The sequence below is a fragment of the Oppia nitens genome, unplaced genomic scaffold (assembly GCF_028296485.1).
Source record: "Oppia nitens isolate AA-2021 unplaced genomic scaffold, nextdenovo-longstitch-racon4-pilon3 scaffold1_pilon_pilon_pilon, whole genome shotgun sequence".
In the NCBI taxonomy this organism is placed as follows: domain Eukaryota; kingdom Metazoa; phylum Arthropoda; class Arachnida; order Sarcoptiformes; family Oppiidae; genus Oppia; species Oppia nitens.
The window spans coordinates 5,372,041-5,395,197 of NW_026533199.1; the positions used below are offsets into that span (position 1 = coordinate 5,372,041).

The 23,157-nt window shown below is 27.2% G+C and overlaps 3 protein-coding genes across 3 annotated transcripts; all 3 read right to left on the minus strand.

The window, feature by feature from the left end:
- Window positions 1-788: 788 nt before the first annotated feature.
- LOC128952781 (E3 ubiquitin-protein ligase HECTD1-like) lies at window positions 789-10,086 on the minus strand. Its single transcript, XM_054298224.1, has 17 exons — window positions 9,673-10,086; window positions 8,822-9,609; window positions 6,218-8,746; window positions 5,955-6,155; window positions 5,621-5,884; window positions 5,188-5,454; window positions 4,870-5,124; window positions 4,456-4,815; window positions 4,312-4,389; window positions 3,699-4,225; window positions 3,339-3,629; window positions 2,279-3,251; window positions 2,027-2,220; window positions 1,631-1,958; window positions 1,416-1,566; window positions 1,203-1,358; window positions 789-1,135 (listed from the first exon to the last, which is right to left on the minus strand). The coding sequence occupies exons 1-17, from the start codon at window positions 9,813-9,815 to the stop codon at window positions 1,009-1,011; spliced, it is 7,632 nt and encodes a 2,543-aa protein (XP_054154199.1). The 5' UTR covers window positions 9,816-10,086; the 3' UTR covers window positions 789-1,008.
- Window positions 10,087-15,421: 5,335 nt separating this feature from the next.
- LOC128966345 (nuclear hormone receptor HR96-like) lies at window positions 15,422-17,222 on the minus strand. Its single transcript, XM_054313192.1, has 5 exons — window positions 17,171-17,222; window positions 16,021-16,517; window positions 15,824-15,955; window positions 15,708-15,769; window positions 15,422-15,635 (listed from the first exon to the last, which is right to left on the minus strand). Exons 1-5 carry the CDS (start codon window positions 17,220-17,222, stop codon window positions 15,422-15,424), a joined length of 957 nt encoding a protein of 318 aa, XP_054169167.1.
- A 1,161-nt stretch (window positions 17,223-18,383) lies between these two features.
- LOC128966346 (nuclear hormone receptor HR96-like) lies at window positions 18,384-20,436 on the minus strand. Its single transcript, XM_054313193.1, has 8 exons — window positions 20,339-20,436; window positions 20,185-20,255; window positions 19,787-19,891; window positions 19,441-19,694; window positions 19,155-19,395; window positions 18,936-19,067; window positions 18,802-18,863; window positions 18,384-18,603 (listed from the first exon to the last, which is right to left on the minus strand). Exons 1-8 carry the CDS (start codon window positions 20,391-20,393, stop codon window positions 18,384-18,386), a joined length of 1,140 nt encoding a protein of 379 aa, XP_054169168.1. The 5' UTR covers window positions 20,394-20,436.
- Between the last annotated feature and the right edge of the window lie 2,721 nt (window positions 20,437-23,157).

Consider the following 23,157-nt stretch of genomic DNA (forward strand, 5'->3'; position numbering starts at 1 on the left):
ATATATCACAATTTAACAAAAACCCACTACAATATAAATTAATTGTTGTTTAAACTTCTATTTAAACATTTAATATTTAGCATTGTTATAAAAATATATATTAATACAATGCAAGTTTGTAATTGTAACAATAAATTAATTTTAAAAAATTAAAATTGTGTTTAAATAGCAGTATTACTTACAATGTTATTATATAATAGTTGCTTAACCATAAACAGTTTACTTTTTCATTAAATAATATAATAACACATTTAACTATTATATGTATTTTATTATAGAATAAATATACAATTTTAAAACTTATATATATATATATGTATAGTAATGAAAAATAGTTTATAATTTTAATGTTATTAAGTCGACTAAGAGTTTTTATTTATTTTATATTTGATAATTATGATAAAACAACAATGTTAGTCATAATAATAATAATATTTTTACTATTGCCAAAGTATCCTTAAAACTACAATAATAACAACATTTATCTACTGTAATAAATTGTAATCAAAATAAAGTTTATCACAAAAACATAAATGAATATAACATAAAATTTAAAAATAAAAATTATAATAACAAAGATCTCATTTAAATTACAAATACTCTCTTATCATAAGCTTTTATATATTCAATAATTGACTTTTTTATTTTAATCAATTGAAGGCACTTTCCAATTGAATCCATCGATTAAAATAAATTTAATTTGAAAAAAACAAATTTGATCACAAAATTATAAATGAAATCATAAATCATAAATTTGTTTTAAGAACTTAAATATAATATTTGAATTCAATATCACACTCAACTTAATACTGTTTTGTCTCAATTTAAAGACAAAATGAGAAAAAACAGTAATATATATAATATATTCCATAATATTTGTTTTAGACTAATATACTGTAGTATTTAGAATATTGTAATATTTAATTGATTAAAATATAGACTAATAATATAATTTTAAAACCGCAAAAAATGAATTGATTTTATGTCGAGACTTGAGTTGTGGTGACTTTAGTTAAGATGAAAGCCTTTCTCTTTAGTTGCGGTCAAAAGCTTTTCCCGCATTATCTCTTCATTTGGATATTCCGGTAATTTTAGGTAATGGGCACAAGTGTTGACTGATGGGTAGGAATATTCACTATAAAACACAAAACCAATAAATTATTTAATATCTATTTTTAATTTATATAACTATTAAGACATGCCTGGCATCAACTTTTCGGACAATAGTCAATCTGGGGTGAAGATTAGCCAACCCTCCCGGTGGTAGTGATGAGCATCCGGTGGCAAACTGCAAGAATGATTTCCTTTCATCGCCTTTCATATCGACTAAAACGTTCACAAATCTCAGAAAACCGGGACTAAAATTAAAAATAAAATTCAATAAAATGGTTACAATTTAGTAATTTATTGCAAACCTCTCTCTTGTATATCCGAGTTTAGGTTCAGTAAATTTAATAATGTCTTCTCGCGTCCAATTAGGTGTCTGTTCACCGCAAAGCATAAGTCTGATCTCTTCCGGTGAAAATAAACTCAAGCGCTCAATGGGAAAGACTCGGTTAACACCATCTGTTATAAAATCATTGATTAATTGCTAAATTTTTTATTTATTTATAATATAAAATAAACAAACCTCGAAAAGCATCCATTTGTTTCTTAATTCCCGTATGAAGTATAAAGTCCATCATTAGCTCAACATATTCCTCCACATTGTCAATAGTCACGTCTTCGAGTTCTCCATTTGGTTTTAAATCAACAGCTGAGTAACCAAATACTCTCGATGGAGGATAATATTGGAATGTAAGGCCCARATCTTCGAGTCTTACGGGTGGCTGTGCTTGAGATAAAGGAATGCAAAGATTTCGGATCTGATTGTTGCGGTCTTCCCACGTCAGACTTGTATCTGATAGTATGCGTTGTTTTTGTTGAACCAATTCACTCAATTGTTGTAAAAAGCGAGCCTTTTTAACATAAAAAACAAAATTATCATAAAAATATAGAAATAAACTCAACTAATGTTTTAATTTACTTGAATTGGATTCACGAGATTCAGATCTTTCATATCGAGTATACCATAGATCCAGGACTTAGACTTGATTTCATGTTTTTCACGTTTAAGTTTGGCTTCTCTTCCCATTTCTTCTCTTTCAAGTAAAAGCAGATCGTCATCACATATGGGACTAATTGATGAGCTTATAGTATCATCTTCTTCAACAGTATTGCCTTCAAATTGAAATTTAATAATATTTATAAAAATAATTACATGCAATAAAATAAATACCAGTTATAAGATAAGTATTATTAGAGTTCAATTTCATAGAAGCGCCGGCACGTGATATCAGTTTAAGAAAAGGCTGAGAAAGTGGTAGATCTACTAAACGATTATCTTGAAGTGCTTTGGCAATAAAAATGCCCAAAAAGTGGAACAACTTGACTGCATTGTCCATTTGTTTTGAATTGTTTGGAAGTGGAGCCGCAAATAAACCATAACTTAAACTTATATAATATCCAACAGGTTTGATACCCTCTCCCTTATCTACTGGTGTCTCATTGACAGCAGTCATAAGTTCATCATCGCATAACCAAATGCCGAGATCACGTCTTTGAAGTTCAGCTGCAATTAGTGCATAAAATTCTAAAGTTGGTCCCAATCCAGTGCCTTCTTCATCGACAAACTCCACTTCTAATATGGCTTTTCTGTCTGCGTGAATGTTCATAACATGGACTCCCCAATCAAGTAGACGATCCCCTCGGGGAACTTTAACCCTTTCATGTTTAAGTCGACCGACACGGAAATCGTGTGGATCATCGCGTCTCGGAGATGGTCCTCTCACTCTATCTAAAGTGCTATCTCTTTGATTTTGAAGCCATACAATAGATCTGGAAGTACCAAATGCTGTCGATAAAAAGTATGTCTGTCTGACTTCAAATGGGAAAAGCATTGGACATATGTTTGTCAAGTATTGGCACCAATCAGGTGTACAATTGGATACCAATACCAACGGATCATGAATTTGTTGTTGAAGTTTATTTGTAATCTTTTTGCTAATAAATTCTTCGATATTCACCAAAATCTGTGATTCATTTAGTGACAATTGAGATAAAGACATTGGTTCTGATTTTAATTCATTTAACATTGAATACAATATCCTCATCAGTTGTAGCACTTCATCAACTGTGGCACCATTTGACACATCAACTGATGTCGACAATACTCTACGCCTCTTATAAAGAGGTGTTGTCATTAAAGTTTCCTAAAATAAATATAAAGTTAATAATTACCGTCAAAACAATTACCGTTATTCATAATATTCATATTATTAATGAATAATATAACATACTTTTGAATTAGAAGACGAAACAGTTCTTAATTGAGACATTTGTGTGGAAAAAGCAGTACTAATATCATCATTAGGTTTGGATTCTCTATATATGATAACATAAGTCGGTTCCCAAACACGTCGTGTTTTTTCCTGTTTTGTACTGCAATCAGAATGTTGAATGAGATGTTGAACAGATGAAAATAGTGTCCACTCGGGGTTCAATAAATCCATCTCAAGTTCGCCAGCATTTGATAGATTAGGTCCACGAAGTGTCAAAAATAGTCGCGGCTGTTGAGACACTTTCTCAGTCTAAAAAATTACGGTAATTTGTAATTAATTAAACCATAATTTTATTTGATATCAAATTAATTTAATTACTTTAAAAATTGTCTCTTGAGATGTGGGTAACGATATCTCCAAATCAGTAGTTTGGTTGACATTAGTTCTTCCRGGTCTTGGATCAAATGCAGGTATGAGATCATTAAATTGTCGTTTTAAAACATACTCGTCGTCCCAATTCTTTCTCTTTCCTACTCTCATATCATAACACTCTTCGTCTAACATTTCTGATTCATAGTCATCATCGTCTTCATTACCATCGTCTTCATTTTCATCCTCTGGTTCAGGCAATTCCTCTTCATCTTCAAGATCTGCTAACAAAGTTGTTGAGTGACAGTTCTCAAGAAAATCTGGTTCAGATTCAGATGATGTGGTCGAAGTAAGTGACATTGTGAGACCCTGATTGTGATTCAATGAATGGTGCGCTTGCGATGAGTTAACCAAATTGTTAGCACCTGTAGTGGTGGAGGCGCTCATTGAGTTAGCAGTTGATTGACTGGATGTTAATGTGGTGTTTGAAGTTGCAGTGGAAAGACTTGGGTAACTTTGAGCTGCGCTTAGAGCTCCTATAGATTCAATATTAAGGTAATAATTAAGGTATATTTAAATAGTGAATATCGTTAATATATGTTTTTTGTCAATAATTACAAACCTTGTAAGAGATTATTGGCAGCACTATTAGGTGAATCCGAATTAATGGACATTTCCTCCAATAAATCGGCTAATATTTCTATATAATAATTAATAGCACATTAATAAACAATTAAAAATAATTATAAAATTAAATATTCAAAACCTGGAAGATTTCCGGGAAAGTTAGAGCTGAGTGCCATACGAACTAAACTACAAACGTTATTAGATCCACGAGAAAGCAATGAATTGCCGGCATTTGCGTTATTTGCGGCATTGTTTGAGTTATTGTTTGAATTTGTATTCAATTGAGTGCGACGCCGTGCGGCCGCTGCCGATGCAAATGCGTCCAATAGTCCAACAGTTGAATCATTAACATTAATAGTATTAAGAGTCAGATTTGGCACTGAAACTGACATATTATTGGTGTTATTATTGGAGCGAATAGAGTGATCACCAGTTTTGATGGTAGAGCTGGATGAGCTACGCCTTTGACTATCATCAGTATGTGTAGGTGTGGGTGTGTCTGTTATTGTAATTACAAAAGTTAATAACAAAATTTATTAAACCCGTCCCATACCTGGTCTATCACTTTCTGCCAATGACTCCTCTGTCTCTTCTTGAGTGGGCGACAGTCCTATTGAAACAACATTTTCATTACTCTTTGGATCACAAAGTGATGAGTCTCCAGCAGATCGGGTAAGACTGCCCGCAATCATGGATTTACGAGCGATTAATGAGTCGGCCGATGAGGCCTGTTCAGTACAGGCCACTGTTATACGACTGCTTGATGATGACGGCTCTAAAAGACTTGAAGTTGAACTAGACTTGCGGCCTAAAAACAATTTAAATTATAAACAAAAATATAGCAATTAAACTAAAATAACACACGACATACCCGGAAACATTGAATTAAGTGTAGACACTGAACCTTTGGCTGCTATTGAATCAGTTGTGTTAGTTATGGCCACAGAAGTTAAAGTTGAAAGTTGAGAGGTTGTCGATGTTGTAGTTGTACTTGATTTGACCAAAATTGAGTCGGGATTATATCCATCAGCGAGTCGTAAGTCATATTTGCCTTCAGCACCCATTCTATATGAATTACTGCCCCCGTGATCCCATTGTATGTCTATCCAACCGTTATGTAATTCACTCGTTATCACACCTTTTATAATACAACATTATTAATATAATTATATAATTTGGTTATAAAAATATATGTTTATGTATTACAATAAATAGATTTACATTTATATATTTATCCCTTTTTTATTATACAGATATTATCATATCTAAAGTATTAGCGGTAGTGTCTTATATAAAAAACATACCTTCACTAGTGGGTGCTCCATCCTGATCTCGCCATTTCCAATCAGGACCTCTCGTAACTTTAGCATTGGGAACCATATGCCTGAGCTGTTGCCTAACTATACGACGCTGACGTCTAAGATTAGCTTCAGCTTCTTTGGCAGCCTTTCCTAAGTCATCACAAACACCAACAACTGTTCCGTATATCTCAAAGCCAGAGAGTGACAGATAATGTGTTTGTGACGACGCATTCTTTCCGGTTTGTTGTACCCGAATGTATCGATAACCTACTCATTTGAATAATAAATCTTTAATATAATTAATCATATTTTCAATTATAAAATTAATAAATCAAACCTTGTTTTTCATCAGAAGGTACCGTTAGATTCCAAGTAGCTGTAGATCCGGGTTCGTTAAGAGAACAATCATCGATATGAGTGTATAGTGTTATCCAATTGACACCATCTTTGGAAGTTTGGAACAACCAATTTCTAAGAGCTGATCGTCCATAGCCTCGAGCGTGTCTTAAAGTATACGCCGATGGAATTAACCACAAACCTAATCAATAATTCAATAGTATTCATGATTTACAATAATTTTAAATATTAACAAAATAATACCCAAATCGACTGCAAACCAAGCTTTCTTGTCATCATTAGTGTGACAATTGAGTGCAGACGAGTCACGATTAAGAATATCTTCGAGTCGACCGTACGGCAGATTTTTGCCTTCAGATGAAGTCACCACAACAAGTCCTACGTGTGCGGGATTAACCCATTCGCTAACAGTGCCGCCATTAGTACCAATCCAATAGATCACACCATTTGTATCAAAGTCTCTCTCGTGAGTGAAACGAATTCTTGTGTTATATTGTTTCAACTTTTTGACGAAAGCAAAGGAAGACCTATCAAAGTCATACCATTGTTTAGCAACCATTTTAATCAAATATTTTTCCAATTGTGATACTGTTGTCAACGGCTCAGTTTTAAGACAACGACCCGAGCGGTCAATTAATGTGGTCTCTCCGGAAGCTTTCTCTAATCGAAATCGTAATCTTCGGGTGAGAATTTGCAGACCATATCCAGAACCAGGAGAGTCATACAGATAAACAGGTAATTTTTCTATAGATTCTAAAACTGAGACCAGTTTTTTAATAAGAGCTGTTGCAATGATTTCGTTTCCGATAATATTCTTGAAAATATCTGTTCTATCTCTAGATATTCTGTCTGATGAGCTATTAGTCCACGAAAATTGATTCGGCGTTTTGGCCAACAGTTTGAGCAGTGCCTGAACTAAACCGGATGAATGTATTTCATAAGCAGAAACACATTTTTCATCTTTCAATAAAAGTGACAATTCTTTGAGCGCCGACTGTAAATTGGTTTTCCAATCGTTACTATGTTTACGTGAATATAGTTTATCGGCAATCCTTTCAATTTGTGCCACAATATTGCCTAACTTGGCTACAGTTGATCGAGGAGTGGACTGTGCGGTCTTGAAATATGTTTCATGAATTTCTTTTGCTTGGGTTCGCACTTTGGCTTTCAGTGCTTCGAGTTTAGAGCGCAATCGTTTGCCTCTACGACCCAACCAACCCGCAGAAAATTCAGAACCCAATGAGGTCTCGGCTGTGAATGAATGTTTTGTACCGCGATTTGATTCAAATATAAAACCGGCTAAATCTTCTCTGAGATTTGTTGTTTGTTGGGCACCGTCTGAATTGCTGATTGTTATTTCGCCGTCACGTCGACACTGAAGAGTCCAATTACCAATTGTCAGACGTGTTGGTCCGGAACTACTTAAAAAACTTTGAGACATCATTCCTGGTTTAACTTGAGTTCTGGCTCTCTGTAACTTTTCGAGAAATTCTCCTCTATTTTCGTTAGAATCAGTTCCTCCTTCAGGTGATCCCGAAGAGTACATTGTAGCCAGTTTTCCATCAAGAATAAAGCGAAACCAACCATTAGAACCATTCGATAATTCAAGTGCAGCAGAATCTGACCACAAATACAGACAATCTCGTCCTCGAACACAATTCCAATCTCGCCAATGATAAGGTCGTCCGGCCACCAATTCTCGCGCGTCCTCATTGCACGCATCGTCTTCATCGCCATCTTTTTTATCAATATACTCGTCCTCATTGGATGTCTGTGCTGATTGTCCGGCCAGTGCTTGAACTTTATTCATAACTCCAAGTCTGGCGAAGTGATCCAAAAATATTTGCGGCCCTTTAGTCATGAGATCTGTAATCATTTGCAATACAATAAAATAGCAGTCATCGTCTTCTTCATTGTCCAATACATTAGCAGTGACTTCGACCAATTGAATCGGTAGATTAGGAACAGATTCATTTATCGAATCCATTTGATCAGTTGGTATATAATGAGTCATTTTGCGGATCAAATTCAGTGATGACTTGCGAACCGTACGAATCATAGTATTTTGAAAAGTACTGCAAAATACTGGTAACAAACTTCGTAGATATATCGGTGACATTTCATTGTCGCCATACATTCCAGGAGTTGGGTCTTCAACTTCGTCTTGTTTTACATCATTAGGACTAGACTTGGGTTCACTTCTTGACACAGTGTTTGATGTCATCCATTCACCCGGAGTTTGTAATATTGAAGCCACTTCTCTATGTCCCTCATCAGTCCGTTCCCTTGCTTTATCTAATGGTGTCTTTCCGTCCTCATCTCTCAGATCAGGATTAGCTCCGTGTCTTAAAAGTACTTTAACGACATTAGGTCGACCAAAACAGGCCGCGTAATGAAGTGATGAACTTCGTTGTCCGCGATTTACATCAGCGCCTCTGTCGCATAAAAACTCAACCATTTCTTGAGTGCCAAAAGCTGACGCCCAATTCAATAGTGTCTGTCCCACATCATCCATAAAATTAACTTCAACTCCACCCGAGTCAATGGCATCAATCAGTGCATCCGTATCTTTAGAGCGAATACAATCAATTAGCTGTCTATGTGTTCGTTCACCGGCTGAGTCGAGACGATCTAAACGTCGAAATGATGGTAAACGAGACGTGTTTAATGAAGAAGTGGCCACTGATTTTGGTAATGCTCTTCGGCCTTCAAAAAGCAATACAACGAGCAGATCAACCAAACGCATTGTATCCAAAATACATCGTTCGTCACCTAAAACCAAATTATTACAAAATTAGTTTTCAATTGAATATAATGCACTCATTTAAATAAAAAACTTATGCAAACCTTGTAATGAAGATTTAATGGCTTCACTCAATGGAGATCTTAAAAGATTATATGTTATTTGTGGTGAACCGCGACATAAAGTTGAGAGAAGACTTATAACAATTGAGACAGAAGTAGGAGTTTTAGTATCAGATGTTGACGTAGCTATTGCTGGGGATGTTATTGACAAACTCGTTGGCAAATGAGATACAGGATTAGCAATACTTTGTAAACGTATTAATAGATTATCTGTAAGTCCATAAGCAGCCAATGGTGCCGGATCTATACCACGGCGGGTAAATCGATCGGCAAGAGATGCAAAACATTTGAGCGCTCCATCGGCCACATGATTGTCCTCATGTTTGAGAAGTTGAGACAACGATTCGACACAAGTATTTAATGACTGGTCGTTTGGCTCCATTTTGCCGCACAGTCGGGACACGACTGTCATTGCTGAATGAAGTGTATCTTTGTGTACATGAGAACCGTTGTCACGAATAAATGTGAGGACACAATTCAGGCCACTGGCCTCAAACACAGCTCCTGCTTCACGGCTACAGATCAGCTCTAAAACTTTGATACATTGTTCGGCCAGATCTTTGCTGGTCCGGGAGTTCACGTCGGCCACAACTAATCGATTGCACATCGCTTTAATAGTGCCGTCAACGGCCACAATACGTCGGGTGCATTCAGCCGATACATCCAAATAATAAGTGATGGCTCGAGCCGTCACCTCCAAGACATTATCGGGAGCGCATTCGTCCAGAAATATGCGACATAAGGCCGGCAAAAATGTGCGCGGAGGACAACTGGACACAAATATTATTACTAATATAGTATTACAGTCATAAAGTATCTCTAAGTGGACATACCTTTCAAAACATCGGTCGACATTATCCGACATCAACAACAACATACACAGCTGTTCCAGTGCTATCAACTGCATGTCTCGTTCATCACCGCTGCCCATAGACAGCCACTCAAGAAGTGTTTCGGGATCTACTTCTGACATCATTAACCAATAAATTGGTCACAAAAACCAATATTTAAAACAATGTTAACAAAACTATGTTTTAACAGTCAATTAGGTAACCAACACAAACACAACCAATTGATAAATACTTTATTATCACCATTTAGTTGATCTCAACATTAGAGTTGATAATAATAAGTTTATTTGGCCACAAATTAGATGATAAAAACAATTAATTTTAATTAACTTTTAATGAAAATGATTTGTTAATTATTTTACTTATGAATCATAAGATATGATGTTATTAAACATTTCATTAATAAAATTTTTATTTTCTTAAAAACTATTTTTTCATTTATTTATAAAATAAAAATCTATTTTTATTTTATTTTTTAATACGTTTGACTGACTTATCATTTAATATTCAATTAAGTTATTCATTGGTTAACAAAAAAATATATCCCAAAAAAATAATTTCAATTTTGCGTATATTTTTAAACTGACACAAATATTTTTTGTTAAATTATAATTATTTAAAAATATATGTATATATAATATATATATATTAAACTCTATTCAATTTTGATAAAAATAATAATAATAACAAAAATAATAATTATAATAATAATATTAATTACAATTAGGAAAACATTATAATTGAATCAATTTGTTGAAAGCATAACATATGAAAACAAAATAAGCGTAAAATTACTATTACTTTGACAAACAAACCATTAGTTGTTTTTCATTTGTATAGAAATTACTTTAAAACAACAATTAATTAAATAATATTAAAAAACTATAATTTCATTACTATTACTAATACACTAATTAATAATTATTATAATCGAGTCATTGGTTGTGCAGTTTGTGTTAACTTTTATGATATTTAATGTCAATAATAGTCATCAGATTTGCATTACAAACACAAATTCAATTTATATTATTATTAGTGGTATTAATAAATTAATCGTAATTACAATAAAATTATTAATTAAATCACATTATTATTAAATTACAGTTCAATGAGTGTCTGTTATGATTAAACAAAAGAGTTKAACACTAATAGTATTATTATTATTATTAATAGTAATAATAATAATATCGTAATAATAGTGTTATTGTTGAGACAGACATCTCATGACAACAACAACAACGCATAGACTGATTGTATGTATGAAAGCACTACTCAATAGACATACTGTAGAAAAGTCAGACACTATTGGCTCATCAGATGACACAATCATATGTATTATATTTAACATCACATAAAATACATGTATATTATAATACCAAATGTAATGTCAATTTTATATATAGATTACGAGTCATATTATACCAAAGTATCAAATATTTTCACAAAATTTATGTATTGTTTGTCATTGAATGCAATGCAACACATAATTAGTCGTTCAATGATTTCTCACATCTCTTAGCTATTTATATATGTATTCATAACATACCGTAAAAATTTGTTTTTTTAAAACAAATCAATTGGTTTTATAAAAGTAAATAATAATATTTCTATTGTTTATTCATATACTATACTATAATACATAACTTATGAAATACTATAGTCTATAGGCTATAGACTATAGCAATAATTTTAACCATATATTGAAAACGCAATACTGTTTGACTAAACTGTAATTTATTGTAAACTCTGCAGTATTTTTCAATACAAACATATGTCGCCCTCTATAGGACTTCACATTAATGTTTGCCTTGAATTATACGATATTTAAAAATTGATTTAATATGTAATGTAAAATATCTTAATGTTTAATAAAGTTTTTACTTTTTATTTGATATAATGTTTTATGTTATAATTTAACATATTTAACAACAAAAATTATTAGCACATTATTATTATTATTATACATTACTGTCTCTCAAATTTGATTCATAATCGATAGTCTATTATAGTCTTCCATACAATTGATGACTATTTTATCGTTGAGAGCATTCAAATCTTTTAAAGTACTAAGAAGTCTATGAAATTTGTTTTTTGAAGAAATGTCTGATTGATATTTCAATAGTAGATATCGTTGCAATAAATACATGTATATGTGTTGTTGAAATCTATGAATAAAATATTAGTAATAAAAACGGATAATATAATTGTTAGGATAGGAATTGGAAATAAGTGTGAAATAAAATGGGATAATAAAATTTTATGGCTGTTTTCTAACTATGTTTACTAAATCAATATCACTTACTTGACTATATCCCCGTGCAATAGATTTGGTCGATCAGAATTGAATAATATAATAGCAGTTAACTATTATGTTATTAATTTAAGAAACAAAAATATTTATTATTCAATTTATTTGTTAGAAAATTAATTACCAAATCAATGATAATATGATCGGAATCCCATTCTCGACACATATTTTCAAAAATATTTTTGCGATAATTATAAGTATTTCTTTTATGACCATTAAATATATCCAAATAAATCATATTTGACACATTGTCTTCCTATGAAAAAAAATTTAATATAATATATCATATAGTTTATATAAAATTTGCAATTTAAAATACAGTACAATAAAAATGTGAACAGTATTTTAATCAATACTAAACTGATATAATTCTACAATACTGGGAGTGGAAGTCATAATAGGCAATAGTCCTCATAATAGCAATTTCAAGTGTGGCATATTTGATCAAAATAAACTGATCATTTGCACACATTGTCACAAATGTGTTCAAACATTTAGACATTTGTATTAGTTTTTTGATTTCATTTTCACAGTTTAACTCAAATTTATGGTTTGCATCGGAAATTTTGTTCATTAGATTTTGTCTTTCAATGTTTGGATATCTTAGACATTGGATTGCATTTTGTAATTCTTGTAGACGATTGTCCTCCACTTCATTGAAGACAGAGCTATAATCGGTAATCATTACGGGAAGTGACATCAATGTCATGTCAGTACTAGTTATTAATGACTTTTTTGATTTGTTATTTGTATTTAAAGTATTATCTGAATGCCAAACGTCAATCGATGAGTTGATCCCAATTTTATTGATTTTATAAATTTTATTATTTTTATATTCACTATTTTCAAGTAAATCTGATAATACATTTGATTCCGACTTATAGATTACCGGTAAGTCAGTGCTTGAGTTTAAACATTTTTGTGATGAATCAGTATTGAAGTCGACAATTGAATTAATGAAAACATTTACGCTATTATTGATGTCGTTATTAACTGTTTCATCAATTTGTTTGTTAGATTTTTTCTGTTCTCTTGAATGTATATATTTCTAATGAAATTAAATGCAGAATATTCTGTATGTTATGTTATGTTATGTTATTTAAAAACATTGATTATATGACATGAATACTAACGACTTTCATTCCGACCTCAAAACACTTGTCGAGTCGACACTTCTTACAGAAAGTTCTGTTCATTACATCAATAGTACATTTGGATCCCAAATAACATCTTAAAGTCTTATTATAGTTAATACAAATATATTGAATGTTAATATGCTTTATATATTTATATATATTTTTATTTATTATTACAAAATTATAATTTTATGTTTTATACCTTAACTTTGAGTGCAGTTCTTCTAAAAAATGATTTACACGATTCACAAGTAATGGCATCAAAATGAAAACCTGTAATTGATTTTATAAATCATTCAATAATTTTGTTTATTTGATTATTATCTATAAATAACTGTTTGATTACCATTTGCTTTATCGCCACATATAAGGCAAACTTTAAATATGACTTTCGTTGACATTATTTGAATTTAAAATTATAAATATTGATTATTATATTTATCGTTATAACTTATAACTTAAACATTGTTTGCTTTTTTAAAAATAAATATGAAATGTTTTTACACAATTATAATAATACTTGTATATAAATGAACAGCATAAAATTTATTATCGTATAACCTTATCAATTTATATAGATATTTAATTGTATTTTAGCATATTATTCAGTATAGATAAAACATATTATTTAACATTTTTATATTTTACTAATACACTAGAGTTGAAGTTAAAGTTATTTATTATTACAAAATATAAAAACAGGAAACAAACCGAAATCAAAATGTCTTTTCTATAAATTAGTTTACATTCTGTAAGAATTATTTTGAAAACTTAAATTTATATTAATTTATTTTATATCGATTTTAAATATAATGAAAAATTATCACAATTTGTTTCTATCGATTTATGACAAAATGAAAATATATTTTTAGTGATTAAAGAATTTAGTCAAGTCTTGAGTCTTAAATTGATATTCTTATGATTATATACTTTACGTTCAAAATAGAAGTCAACTTAAATATCAACTAAGATATCAATATCAATGAATATAATACTGTATTTTGTTAATTGTTTGGTATTATATTTTAATAAAAACCAACTTATACTGTATATGAAAATTACTGATATTGTTGACCACAATATTAATGATTTTTCTTATGTTATTTGTTATACATCTAACCTTTTGATTGGCAATAATCTCTTGACATTTTTATTGCAAATTGTCTAAAAAATAGTTACTAATTGAAAATACTATATTTAGAGACACCAAAATTAATTGACTTAACTTTATATCAGATTAGATTTTTGTTTTTAATTCTTAACCCGAAACCATAAGTATTATCTATCATTTATAGTAAAAAAAATTATATAATTGGTATCAACTGTTACAATGACTACAAGCTTTGAAATTATTTACAGTAAATCATATGACTTTATACTACACTACAGTATACTAACTGTACATACTGTACAATATTGTAGAATCTAATATCATATTATTAATAGTAATACATGTATGATATTAAAATAGTGTGTAAATTTACAGTAGATAAGCTACTACAGTATACACAGTGTATAGTTAAATAAAAAAATTATATAAATTAGTAGAGTATTGCTATTATTTATAAATGTAGTTATTATTTATTATTTACTGTATTTATAATATCAGTTCAATGTACCGGTACTAAGCAATGTACCGTTAACTTAGAGAAAAACATATTTAATACATCGAGTTTTATAATTTATTATTTAATGATAAATATAATAATTAAGAGACTATTTATTTATTATTGTAAATTAATAACATGAATATTACTGTAAAGTACTGTATAAAAACTAAACAATAATGTAAATTTATGTACAGTAACATTGTTCTTAAAAGTGTACAGTAGTTTACTTACACTTTAATTATTTATTTATATCATATAATACATGTTAATAGATGTCAATATTTTTATTAACAAAAATTTAGATGCATAAAAATAAAATACATATCTTAATAATTATATCTTAATATATTTATTCATTTAATAATAAATTTTGATTCTATTTTATTAATATATTTATTTTTTACTAATTTAATTTAAAACTATACATATTTAGTTAATATTTTCTGCAATTATATTGAGCCAAAATGAGACATACATTATATATACATGTATCATAAAGATTTATGCAATATARCAAAAAATATTTTATTAATAAAAATTATTTGCATTAGCAATGTTTTAAAGTATAAATTATTACTTAAAACTGAAGATTATAATTACTTAAATTATTATAAAGTTATTTTAAAGATCCACATATTTAAGTGCTTAAATTTAAAAAATAGTTAATTCATTTTTTTTTATTTTAAATCATAAATTTCTTGATAAAGAGATCGCTTATCCGGTAATTTAGGTTTATCTTTGCGAAGACAAACTCGTAATAATTTGCACATTAAAGTCAATTTACTTAACATTTGCATTAGATTTATAAATCGAGATTTAGATAAATCTTTGCACCGATATTTCATAAGAAGATATCGTTGAAGTAAATATAGATAAACACGTTGTTGAAGCCTAAAAATGGTAATTTGATTAATAATATAAACTTTAGTAAAAAAGCTATCAATTTATAAAATTATGTCTTACTTTATAACATGACTATACATAAGATTAGATCGATTTGGATTAAACAACATAATAGCTGTTAACTAAAATAAAATCAATTTTCATTTTATTTAATTGTATATTATTGTTATAATTACCAAATCTAATATAATAGGATCCGGGTCCCAATCGGACACTGATTTTAAAAAATAGTCGTTTTTCCAATCAATAGGAAATTGTCTAAAACTGTTTAATGTATCGAGTTTTACAACAATAGAATAATTATTATTCTGTAAATCAATTAATAGTTATTAATTAAAAAAACAAATAATTTATAAACTTTATTATATATTACGTTAAGTATAGTCCAATAGTTGTCAACGAAATTGAAAAACTCAATCATTCTTAGGTGACTGATCTCAGACGAGCCGTATTTCATTAAACAGATGCGATCGTTATCGCAGAGATTTTCAAAACCAGTCAAACATTTAGACATTGAAACCAGATTTTTCAAATCGGACTCTACTTTTGGTACCCAATGGACATAAAAATCGCCAATAGTTTTGGCTTCAATTATAGTACCACCAGTGAAATGATTTTTCATAAACAGTGATGCATTCAACAATTCAGTCAGTTTTTTGCTCTCAGCTTCGGTAAACTGATAGCTATAATCAGTAAAAGGTTTGGCAATGGGTACGCATTCATAACAATTATTGTCAAATTTTTGATAATATTGTAAAATTTGCTCTTTTAAACTGTTATGATCACCGATTGGCGAATAAGATAAATATCTGTCAATAATATTTGTTTCAAATTGAATGTCAAACTCATCGTTAGATTTCTCAATCAGTTCTTGAGTTATTTGAAATAAATTCAGTGATTTTTTATCATTTGAATAGTTATTAATAATACAAATTTGTTTTTGTTTTATTAAAGTTTTTTTCTTGTTTTGATTAATTAATTTTCGAAGATTTTTTTCTTCGTCTGAATGAATCAAATCCTAATTTTTTTATTATATTAAATGTAAATTATTTTATTGATAAATGTTATTATTTAATAAATAAAAACCTTTTTCATGCCAACCATAAAACATTTGTTTAAACGACATCTTTGACAAAAACGTCTATTAATAACATCTATTTTGCAGCTGTCGTTGAAATAACATTTAAATGTCTAATTGAAACATAAAAGTTAAAACTCATTAGTTATTAAAATGAGTAAAATTATTTTTTAAAAATTATTATTGTAATAAATTTGAATTACATTATTTTTAAGGGCATATCTCCGAAAAAATGTTTTACATGACACACATGTCATAACAGCATAATTGTTTCCTATATAATGATTTAATTAATAATAAAGATTTATAATAATATAAAAATAAATTATAATAATAGAAAAAATTACAAAATTTCATTATTAGATAAAAAGTAAATTAAATACTATATAAATTTATATTAATATATTATATACAAAATATTAATTTCAATAAATATTAAACTTACCGCACGCTTTGTCACCACAAACAACACATTTATCTAAGAGTTTTGATGACATATTTTTATTAATTTAAATAAATAAATATTTAAATCTTATAACTACAAAAATATTATTTTTGTGATTCAAAAATTCAATGTTTCAATCACTATATAGATATCATATGACATTAATGTACTTTATTAAAATATACTTGCTGGTTACCAAGGTAATTTAAATACTTATGGCTAAAATCAATCTAATATTAGATAATGAAAAATAGAATAAATCAATAAAAATAAGTACTTTTATTAATGAATTATTAATAACTTATTTAATTGTAAATAATGTATTATTATTATAATTATTATAATATTTTATTTTACTGTAAAAATATATTATTTTATAATTATACTAATTTAATATATTACTGAAATTTAAATAAAATAAAACAACAATTAGAAAACTATTATATAATAAATATTAATTTATCTAAACTATTATATCTTAATATTGATTATTTAATACTATTGAATGATGCTTAATATTAACATATAATTTAAAACACACACACACATAATTGATTGAATTATTGATATCTAATTATTAATTACATATTGTATATTTTATATACAACAAAATTACTTATTATTAAAGATATTAAAGATATATGCATTATTTATAATAAAATAATAATTTAAATCTTCATCAGATATATCAACAAAAAACTTTATATTAAAGTTTGAAATAATAAGTTTGCATACCGGTAATTTTATTTTGTTTAATTGATTCACCTACAAATAAACTAATTGATAATTTATTATTTAAAATAATTTAAAATTATGATATTAATTTGTTTGTACTTTATATATAATTTATTATAATTTATAACTTATTATAATTTTCATTTTTACTAAAATTCTATTTATATATTGTAATACAGTATTTAATAAAATATTGGTTAATTTAAAACAATAAATATATAATGTATACTTTAATACTTATTTAAATTTTTACTAATTTAATAATAATAATATAGTGTACATGAAACTGAATTTACTATAAATATAATGTAATGTATGTTCAATAAAATATATTTGGTTTATATAAAATTGTAAAATTATTATTAGTGTATATTAATTTTATAAATATTTTTTATAAGTTTTTATACTATACTATTATATTAAATTAAAAAATTAATAACATTAATTATAATATAGATATATTTATTTAAATTATAACCTATTGAATATGATTATCAAAAAATATAGATTTTAAAAGTGGTCCATAATTGAACTTGTTTGGAATAGTCATAAATTCATCCAGGAGCAATTTACATATAAGTCTCAATTGTTGAAAACTATTCATTAAATTTGCGACTTTACTTTCGGCTTCACTTTTAGATCCACACTTTACTAATAAATATCGGTATAATAGGTGTGTATATATTTGATTTAGTAATCTGAAAGATAATAATAAGTAAAGTGTATTTAAAATGTATTACAAAAATAGTTAGTATACCGTATTACCATATAATGATTGATTTTAGAAAATAAACTATTACCTTAAATATAATTATAAATTACTTTTTAAAATTTATACAGGGTCAATATACGGTAATAGAGTATTATACTGTATTATATCATTAAAAATTAATTACTTCACCACATCTCGATGTTTGACTTCGGATCGGTTTGGATTAAATAAAGCAATTGTAGTTATCTATTATATATATTAATAGATGATTATGTTTTATTTAAAAATAATTAAATTATGCAATTAAACAATTATTACCAAATCCATAATTATTGGATCAGAATCCCAATTACTGTTGAATGCTATGAGATACTGACCATAAACTTGTGATATTTGTGGAAACAATTCATTTAATAAATCAAATTTTATATGACTAGTAATTCCTGTTTCCTAATTTTTGTATACATATTTTATAATTAAAGTAAAAATTTAATTTTATGTATTGTAATGTATTTAAAGTATATAAAAATTGCTTACAGAAGTTAAGTTAACGTATTGGGAATTCATATCATATGCTATGATCTGTCTAATGACACACATTTCCATAGAGCCATACTTTACCAGAGAGTACTGATCCTGTTTAGACATCTCCTTAAAATATGCCAATTGTTTGAACATTTTAATTAATTTTTTCATTAATTCTTCAAAATTATTAGCCATAGCTTGTGGTATGGATTTGATTTGGTTTACTTTCACTGATTTTTTTTGCTTATAATTTCTAAAAATATTTGATGCGTTTAGTAATTCAATTAATTTGTGGCACTCAATCTCATTTAAATTATTATTATTAAAGATAGAAATGGGTTTTATAAATGGAGTTATAAGTGAATTATTTGTTATTTTCTGAAAATTATTTTGATAACTAAAATCATGTTTCAAATTTTGATTATCAAAATTCATTGTTTCGTTAGTTGTTATGTTATTATTTTCACAATATTTGTCGACAATATGACTATTATTATCCAATTTCTTTAATTCATTCTTTAATAATATGAACATTTCTTTTCGGTCATATATCTACAAAAAATTTAAATAAAAAATAATAATATAATTATATTAATTATAATTATAATAAAATATACAGTAATAACATTCAATATAATGCTTACAGTTCTCATACCAACTGTCAGACACTTTGAAAGTCGACATTTCTTACAATATTTTCGGGTCAGTATATCGACAATACATTTGTTACCATAATTACAAGTAAATGTCTAATTTTTATAACAAAATTTCATTAATATCTATTATCTAAGATAATTGAATTTGCAAAAAAATATCATAAATTGGTTTGAGTACTAATTTTGCAAACTAACTACAGAGTAGTTAACATTAAATTTAAATTATTATTTAACTATTCTATGATTTTATTGACTATTCTATAAAAATACTTTTGACTATACATTTTTAGCTATTTATACAAACATAAAAACATACTTAAATCTACTTAAATTTAAAAATCTCAAAATAATATACTAATATATTAATACTAAAGTAAATAATATACCGATAGTTTCAAATGATTTCGTCGGTAAAATGATTTACAAGAAATACATGTCCACACCGTGTAATTTAGGCCTTAATTATATATATAATATAAATCAATATAAGATCTGATTTCAAAAATTATATTATAGAATAATATAGATTTATATATTTACCGCAAGCCTGGTCACCACAAACCACACATTGTTTGTTAATTAATAATTTATCCATTAATTTAATAATTTTCAACTTTCACTATAGTAAACAAAAATTCATTTTTATTTATAATTTAAAAATGTTTTTATATGATATACATTTTTAGAGTATATTCTAATAAATGTCTGCAAAATGTGAACATATAACAAATACAGAAAATAATGTGACCTTGGTACTTAAATGTATAAAGTATGTTAAGTGATAATTATAGTATACATTATAAATTCTCTATATATTGTAAACACAAATAAAATATTGTTAAAATATTAAGAAATACATTATTTTTGTATCTTTTAATTACAACTAAATTATATACTAAAGTCATTTTAGTAATTTAAAAATATAAATGTACAGATATGATGAATTCAATTAAAAACAATTATTATAAGTTTAATATAAGTTTAATGATACTATAATTTACAGATTGCAAAATATAATTTGATTAACACTACTGTACATACAGGTTCATTGGTATCAAATCTTATTAAAATATAAAGTATATTTTTGTTTATTTATATATACAGAATAATTGAAATATAAATCATGAAATCTGTTTCAAAATACTGTATGTGTGTTGATGTCTATTATTAAAAAATAAGATTATTATAATAAAAATTATTATTTATATCTAAAAGTAATACTGATTATTAAGTAACAAAAACACTCAAATATCCTAACTTTTTATTTGCCATTTCCAGTTGCTGTCTTACAAAGTAATTAAGAAAATATATATTAAATATTGAAAAATAATATCATAAAAGTATTCACAAAATATGATTGCATTCAACGAGTTGTACGAAAATAAATAAATTGACTTTTATGAAAATTTTCTGCTTTATGATCATGTTTTTACTAACAATAACTAACTTTATTTTAGATATATTGGATCACTAATTTGGATGACAGTCATTATATATATATATATTATTAATAATTTTCAATTTATAAAAAGTTTACGAAATAAAGAAAGACAATGGTATAATTTTTTTACAATAATTATCTATCAAATGCCACAATTATAATACTGGATGTCCTAAAATATGTGTCGGGAGGCTTAGAGACTCATTAGTCTCATTTTGCACATAATGAGTAATATAATAATAATTACTATATTAAAGATCTGATGTAAAACTTTTAAAATTATAACTGGCAAATTATACTATTATGTAATAACTATTACATAATAGTATTAATAATTTTTATTAAATAATTTATTAATAAATATCTACTGTAATAGTTGAAGATAATCAAGCAATCAATACATAAGTATAGTGTCCAGTAATAAAATTATTGCTACAAATTATTTATAAATATTATTTAATCTTATTTTGTATAGATATCAATAGCAAACTTATATTTAACTTATGGCTATTTAGAGCTCAAACATAACTTCAAGTGTGAGTCTGAAACCCGATTCGTAAGAATTATTAATAATATACAGCACTTGTATGCCGTAAATAGTATTGACATAAATAAAATTATTGATAAAAAAAACCCATGAATACGGAACCACAAAGACATCAATGACAACAAACATAGCAATTATTTATCATTTTATAATTAATATAACTAAAACTTTAACGAACATTGAGTTAAATAATTAGAATTCTGTCAGTATTTGTAAAAAAATAACATTTAAAAAATAAAAATATAACTAAAAACTATAAACATTAAGTATTATTTAAAAAATTATTTTAAGTTGAAAATTATTAAAATAACTCATAGTGCATCATTAATGCTTTTATCAACTATTTTTAAATCTTAAATACATTATTTTATTTTTTGTTAAAATTTAAGTTTTTGTTAATTTTTAAGTTTTTTTATATTTTTGGAAATTTTACCTATTTTCCTGGGAATTTATACGGGAACTTATGGGAGCTTTATCGAATTTACATGGGAATATTCGGGAATTTAAGGGAATATTAGGGAATTTTCTCTTGACCCTCCCCCCTTGATTTTGGATTTTTGAAAAAATTGCCGTTTAAAAATGCAATAAAAATCTTACCCAACCCAATACCCCGCCAAGATTTTTCGAGAATTTTGTAAATTTCACCCCGGTCTACCCCCCCCTAAAATCCAAAACCTTGCTTAACCCTGGACTTATATGTATATTAATTTTTAAAGTATCTCAATGTTAAGGAATTGTCCAAAAATTAGAACTTATATCTCTAAATGTTTTTTAGTAAACTTAGATATATTTTATTATAAGTTGAGAATTAATATTTTTTGAAATATAAATTAGTTAATAAATGGTAAATAAACTATTGATACATCAATCAATACGACTAATAATATTTTAATACTTTATATCATTACTTCACTGACTGAATATAAGCAATGTTAGTGTTAATGTTAATGTTTTCAATTAAATTAATATCATATTTATCTTCTAAAAGTTTGTTGAGACTATGCAAAGTAGAATCGACTAAAAATATGGACAATCAAAGTGTGACAATCAATGACTTACCAAATGAAGTATTGAGCGTTATATTAGATAAGTTGGACTTCAGATCACAATTAAGGGCTCAATTAGTTTGCCGGCATTGGTATGAAATCGTCGACTCTGTATTTGCTATAAAGTCTACTCTACTGATTGAAGATTATGAGTGTCCATATCGTATCAAAAGTTATTATAATTGCAAACCGTATGCATTAAATCATATGTCACGCAAATGTTGTGTCATAAGTTTGAATATTTTAGTTAATGAATCAATTTTTAGTACAAAATTTCATAATATGATCGGCAATATTATGAAAAAATTTATTGGACTCAAAGCTC

What these genes read in the sequence shown, in the direction of transcription:
- LOC128966345 (XM_054313192.1), bottom strand. Translation starts at nt 17,222, where the DNA reads ATGTCATCAAAACTCTTAGATAAATGTGTTGTTTGTGGTGACAAAGCG. An exon ending in TTGTGGTGACAAAGCGTGCG is followed by an intron (nt 16,518 to 17,170) that starts GTAAGTTTAATA and finishes AAATAACTCAAG; the next exon opens with AACTGATTGAGAAATCTAAC. An exon ending in ATCCTATTATATTAGATTTG is followed by an intron (nt 15,770 to 15,823) that starts GTAATTATAACA and finishes ATTTTATTTTAG; the next exon opens with TTAACAGCTATTATGTTGTT.
- LOC128966346 (XM_054313193.1), bottom strand. Translation starts at nt 20,393, where the DNA reads ATGGATAAATTATTAATTAACAAACAATGTGTGGTTTGTGGTGACCAG. An exon ending in AATACGTTAACTTAACTTCT is followed by an intron (nt 19,068 to 19,154) that starts GTAAGCAATTTT and finishes TACAAAAATTAG; the next exon opens with GAAACAGGAATTACTAGTCA. An exon ending in AAACATCGAGATGTGGTGAA is followed by an intron (nt 18,604 to 18,801) that starts GTAATTAATTTT and finishes ATTATCTTTCAG; the next exon opens with ATTACTAAATCAAATATATA.